This window comes from Limulus polyphemus, unplaced genomic scaffold (assembly GCF_000517525.1).
Source record: "Limulus polyphemus unplaced genomic scaffold, Limulus_polyphemus-2.1.2 Scaffold86, whole genome shotgun sequence".
Lineage (NCBI taxonomy): Eukaryota > Metazoa > Arthropoda > Merostomata > Xiphosura > Limulidae > Limulus > Limulus polyphemus.
Window position 1 is genome coordinate 397,120 of NW_013665696.1, and position 6,773 is coordinate 403,892.

At 32.2% G+C, this 6,773-nt stretch overlaps 1 protein-coding gene across 1 annotated transcript in view; it reads left to right on the forward strand.

The window, feature by feature from the left end:
- Positions 1-6,773, forward strand: part of LOC106468229 (60S ribosomal protein L12-like) — an 11,632-nt gene that overhangs the window by 2,798 nt on the left and 2,061 nt on the right. Inside the window, exons 2-4 of the mRNA XM_013928646.2 lie at positions 2,736-2,809; positions 4,132-4,312; positions 5,280-5,479. Coding sequence (XP_013784100.1) covers positions 2,736-2,809; positions 4,132-4,312; positions 5,280-5,479 — 455 coding nt within the window. The remainder of the gene's footprint in view (positions 1-2,735; positions 2,810-4,131; positions 4,313-5,279; positions 5,480-6,773) is intronic.

Here is a 6,773-nt window from a genome sequence, read left to right on the forward strand (position 1 = left end):
CACACACACACACACACACACACACACACACACACACACATATATATATATATATATATATATATATATATTTATTATTATTTTTACCTTTCAACCATGCCTGGCTAACAATACAGAAGTTACAATGATGTGGCACATGTGCACTCGTTACTGTATCCAGTAATATAAAACTGACCTTGAGTCTTTACAAAGTGACCTGTCTTGGCTGTGTTTTAGCAGACTAGTTAGTATTTTGTAAAATAGTCACATTTCAATTATTATACATTATATATGTATATAGATTATTGCTATTCAGAAATAAGTTCTAAAACATAGAACAGTAAATAAAGAAGTAAAGCAAACAATTATCTCTTCCAGTTATGACCTTTGTACTTGTTTGATGCATGTTGGGGATATGGAACAAAATAATTTTTTTTAAGGTTTTACATATACACTTGAATAACCAAAAAATCATAAATTACTATATCAATATCATAGAATTCCGCTATAATTTATCAAGCTTAGTAACTAAGCTGTATTTCAGTCTAAAAGAAAAAAAAATTGAACAGATTAAAGATGCAACCTACCTCCTTGAAATCTTAGTTCCAAAGAAAAGGGGTGGCATCCAAACATGTAAAAATGGCTGAGTAAGCCACTAGGGGACATTCTGAGCTTTTGAGTGGCTAATCATATTGTATATAGAAGTAAGTGTATATAAGGGAGCATTTCCAAAAAATGAAAAGTTTGGTGTGGTGCCACTGTTTGATTCATTACATGAGCAGTATCTTAGAAAATTGAAAAGATAAGAGGCTTTTATTTTATATTCTAGCTTGTCAAATTGGTAATTTGAGTTCCTAATTTGTATGAAACTATAGACTTAGTATTTTGATATCACAAACATCTAATTTGAACCATTGCTGCATTCAACATACCACGTGATACACAAAAATCAATTTTTAACTGTGTTTTTTTAATATTTACTTTTAAATTAAGACATTGAGTAAGGTATAATACTAAAATTTGAATTATAATTTACAGTTTGATACCAAACTTATTGATATAAATTCATGAAATAGAGTAGTTCAATAACATTTTGAATGAGAGTCAACAAATGTGATGACATAGCCTTTCAACTGTAACCTGTCTGGAAAGGGTTAATTGAAGGCTCTGTTGACCCAGATTTTGCTTCAGTGATGCAGTGTTCTTTGGTTAGTCATGACAGGAGACATAATACACACACACTGTGTTCATAGGTTGTCCACTCATTTCATTTCATAGCTTGTTCACTGTCCTGGCTATCTAATGGCTTGTCTTACCAATACTTGTATATATAAACCAGTGGTTTCCAAACTGCGTGTTGTGGTAAGATGCTAGGGGCATTGGTAAAGTTTCATCCAAGAATAAGAACATATAAAGAATATTACATGTGGCCACAGGGGTGTTGCATAAATAAAAAAATGAAGTGTGTTAGGGTGTTGTCAGTGGAAAAAGTTTGGGAACCTATGATCTACACAGATTGTCATCAGATATGTGAGAAGAAAAACAGTGAAGAAAGCAAAGAGCTTTGAAGAACAGAAATTGTATTTTGTGAAGTGTAAGAACTCGTGCTGTTATGCATGATGCCGTAATCTTTGTGTTGAGGAAGAATGTTTTGCATAATGTATGCATGATTTTGTATTAATCTGACCCTTAATTCTCAAAATGCTGAACCTCAAACAAGCTTCTCCTGAAACTTATTACCAAGCTGGTACAATACTATATGTCAGTTTAAAAAGGTTTATCTTAGTATTGATGAAACTTGTTGTTTTTTTGCATGAATCAAAAACTACTTTAACTTCCATTTTCTTGCTGTAAAGTAAGTTTTATAGAAATATTATTAAATATCATGGGCCTAGATGTATGGCTGTGTCAAATTTTTATAGCACTGAATTTGTTTAAAACACCACCTTGGGGTAATTGTTTTTGGTTTTAATTTTATCCACTGATAATAACATCATTCAGAAGGCAGAGTTGTATACTAACTTTGAAAAACATCTTTTGTGTAGAACACTTAATTGTAAATTATTATCTACTTAAACAAAATGTTTCCCTGTGGACAGTATAAGGTAACTTTTATGAAATAATCTTTTCTATAATTTATGAAGTACTTAGAGCAAGGTTAGATGGAGTGATGATGAATATTGAAAGTGTGCTGCTGTTTTGTTAAATCAGTGCTGGGGTATGTGATCAAAGAGTGCAGGTTTCTCGGGTATTGAAAAGACTATCTTAAAGTTTGACCGATATCAGCCTAATAAGTAGGTTTGTTTTTACCTACCAGTGAAGTTGGGGTTTAAGTGGACTAGTGCTGATTCCCTGATCAAAGAGTGCAAAACAACTTTAGGGGTATGATAGTAGCTTTTAACTTGTAGATCTAAACTGGGATTTGAGGAGTATCATACATACAAATAGGATTTAACATAAATTTCTAGCTTGGCACTGAATTGGCAAAAATGAGTCTGCCAAAAAGATTCTCAGTGACAATCATAATCTGAAACCTATGTTGTTGTTTTTTTTTTTACCATGGGTCATGTTTTCTAGAATTTCTCTTCTCAGTTACACTTTGCTTAAGCCAAAAACATTGCTTGAAATCTAGGAAACACAAGAGAGAGAAAACATAAAATACCTCTGATGTTTTGTTTGTATTTCCTCTTTATTTGTGTTAAACACTGATTTTAATTGTTAGAACACTCCATGGACTCTTATCTTTTTTTCCCTAGTTTATCTGAGAGCAGTTGGTGGTGAAGTTGGAGCAACATCATCTCTTGCTCCAAAAATTGGTCCTCTTGGATTGGTAAGTTTAATTATTCTTTCTGAATCTTCAGCTGGTGCTTCTTGTTATAACTTTCAAGGTTCTAAGATAAAATGAGTCAGGGCCCAAAATAAAAATTATTTGGTCAAAAGTGATCACTTTTAATGTGTTGAAGATCATTTATATTTAATTACTTAAGATACTTAAAATATGTAAATTGTGAGATTGGATTAAAATAGTTAACAAAAGATTAAGACTACAGAACTACCTAAACGAACAGGAGATTAAAACTACAGAATTACATAATAGAAGAGAGATTAACGTGTACATCAGTGTTCCGAAAGTGTGGGGTGTGCCCCCAAGGGGGGGTGCAAATGATATTTTTGGGGTGTGTGAGAGATTAGGGTAGAGTCAGTAGTGAAGTAATGCAACATTAGAAGTTTTAATATTTTTTTATTAATGAAAATAATAAGGGATTACTATAACACATAACATTTTAATGTGTATATATGTATTATATATTGTCATTTAATTCACTCTTTCACTCATTTAAAGGGGGGCATGCAAGAAACCATATTTATTAAAGGGTGGCATAGATGATGAAAGATTTGGGGAACACTACTGAACATAAGTATACTTGCCATTAGACATTAGAATTAGGTCTGTTGTGTTTTTTAATGCTGCATTCTTTATCTAGTATCTTAGGGATTTTGGAGAATTAGAAGAGTATATAATGATGATAATACTCTAACCACGCTGTTAGCCATGTCTATTGTTGATGCTATGTTTCACTCGGTTAATAGCTCATCTGGCTGGATGGGACACAATAAACATAGTAGTGCTGTGGATTGAGCAAAATGCATCATCAACACGGTGTGGTTGGAATACGATTTAAACATACATTATTTTCTTACGTGCACAATAGTAGTTGGTTTGGGTGTGAATGGCCATTTTTTATTTCTTTATTGGCTGTCATTTTTAAATAACTTTAATATCAATTTATTGTCAGAACATTACACATTACAATAATTTTTTTGTAATAATTTATACATTTATTAATATGGGATAACTCCCTGCAATCAACAGAAAAATACTGCACTTATAATCCATGAGTCGGTTATTTAGTAGGGTCAATACATGTAATATATATTTAGCAATTTTGTTTTAGCTTAAATTAATAGTTTTTTTTTTGTTCCAGATTTCTTTGATTTGGCTATTATAGATGGTGAGGATGGTTTTTGCATAATTAAACAACAAATCATGATGAAAGTAAGATAATAACCCATCCCCCTTTTTAAACAAAATAATGAGTATGATTTGATGCTTATGACTATTTGTGGGTTTTTTCTTTTTTATTCATGTAGTCTCCAAAGAAGGTTGGTGATGACATAGCCAAAGCTACAGCTGACTGGAAAGGACTTAAGATAACTGTAAAACTCACTATTCAGAACAGACAGGCTCAAATAGAAGTGGTCCCTAGTGCAGCTTCCCTTATCATTAGGGCCTTAAAAGAACCTCCTCGTGATCGTAAGAAAGTTAAGCATGGTAAGTCGTAAGTTTTATCTTTTTCTGAGTGTATGGCATGAATTTGAACCTTTTCAAGACAAAGAGTGTGGTTTCTTCTTAATTAACTTGAAAATGTTGACCAAGTGGCATGTTGCCTTTATCAGAAGTTTTAATTTTCCTGTTGTGATAGTTTGTGATCTAAAGATCCTCATTCTCATTTGAAATTCACTTATTGTTTTGGAGTTCATGGGAACTTGCTGGAAAATGTGCAGTATCTTTTTATTTATTTTTTCAGCTCAAAAGTATCACATTAACCCTCTCTTGCAAACATTATGAAAATATGGTGGAACAAAGGGTTTCTTTGAGTTTCTTACTTAAATTGATCTGTATTGCTCATAAAATGCTTCTATGGAAATATATTTTGGTAAGTTATAAATGGGTACGTTACCTAGACGTAACATTGTTCAATTGAGGAAGCAACAAAAATAATTCCATGGTTTATTTAAACTTACCTGGAAGTATGAGCAGAACTGAAGCATTTCTGTATTCATTAAGTAAAAAGATAGATTTGTTATATGCATGTTACAATGTTAATATTGTTTTATGCTGAACATGTATTTTTTTTTCATGACACTTTAATATTTTATTGCAACATTTTAGATAATTTGGTTGCAAGGAATGAAACATTGCTACATGATTACCTAGAAGTAACATTGTTCAATTGAGGAAGCAACAAAAATATTTCCATGGTTTATTTAAACTTACCTGGAAGTATGAGCAGAACTGAAGCATTTCTGTATTCATTAAGTAAAAAGATAGATTTGTTATATGCGTGTTACAATGTTAATATTGTTTTATGCTGAACATGTATTTTTTTTCATGACACTTTAATATTTTATTGCAACATTTTAGATAATTTGGATGCAAGGAATGAAATATTGCTACATGGTTATAATTAAAATCAGGCTCCTGTTGGTAATGGGAAGAATTTTTTTTTTCTTTGCAGTCAAGCACAGTGGTAATCTGTCCTTTGATGAAATTGTCGAAATTGCTAGAACAATGCGACCTCGTTCGATGGCACGTTACCTTGTTGGGACAGTGAAAGAAATCCTTGGGACAGCACAATCGGTTGGATGCACTATTGATGGCTCCAACCCTCATGATATCATTGAAAAGATAAACAATGGAGAGATGGAAGTTCCTGATGTGAGTATATTGGAATGGTTTGTACCAAGGAATAGTTCTAGAAAACAAAACTGGTTAAACAGGAGTTAACCAGATTAACATAGGATATGACATATGTGTAAAAGAATTTATCATGACTAGCTACACAGAGATATCATTTCATGTGAAATTTAAATTCACAATAGAATGATTTAAAAAAATATATTTGTTAAAGAAAAAGTACAGTTCTTCAAATACAACTTTAGTTAGTCTTGTGACCCTACACCATACAATAAACATTTTGAAAACAAAAGAGAAACACACTCTTAGTACTACACAACAAGCTCTGACCTTAACTTTTGAAGGCATTAGTAATTTTGGGACTACTTCTATGAAAAATAATTCTTCATCTCTTAAGTTGACTGTAACAGTGTCATTATTAGTTCATGTATAAAATTTTAATAGATATGTGTATATATGTATTATAATAAAGTATTTTGCTATTGCAAATTAACTGATAAATTTGTTTTCAAATATTCTTTGGTTACGAACCTCGTTAAATTATATGTATTGATGTTTCACAAAAGTTAGAAGACAGGTGAAAACTTGTATATCTAGGCAGTACCGAACTGCTGATGGCCACTGTGTAATAAAAGTTAGTTTAAATGGTGAAAGCTGACAATAGAAGTCAATAGGCCTAACATTTGGGTTAATTAATGGAGGGAGTAAAGAGGACTGAAAAAAGAACAGCTTCAGTTTGTGTAATTTCTATTTAATTCATACCTAGCTTGGATATGCCATGCAGCTCAAATGGGGATCAGGAAACTGGCAAGGTATACCAGCATGTGAAACAATCTTAATGATTAATAACTTCCAATCAAAGCAAATTATTTACTTTGAGCTTCACAAAAAATCAACCTTGTCATTAGTATGGCTAATTAAATATAATGTTATATTTCTTCTTTGAAAGGCTAGAATACATTGTTTCATCACTTGGGTACTGTTACTGTTAATATTTTTGGCAGTAACCACAATTATAGTAACCTTCTGCACTCAGAATCTAGCAGTGTGAAACTGAAATGCACATATCATGGGTATATTGATACTCAACAGTATAAATTTACAAACCTTCCTTTGGAAGTTTGTAATGGCAGTTTTTTTTTGTGCCTTCTAATGCAGTACAAACAAGCAACTTGTTAGTTTTCTAACATTAGTTTTAACCACACACACACACACACACACACACACACACACACACACACACACACACACACACACACACACACACACGACGCACCACACGAGACGACGACGACCGACGACACGACGGTAGGAG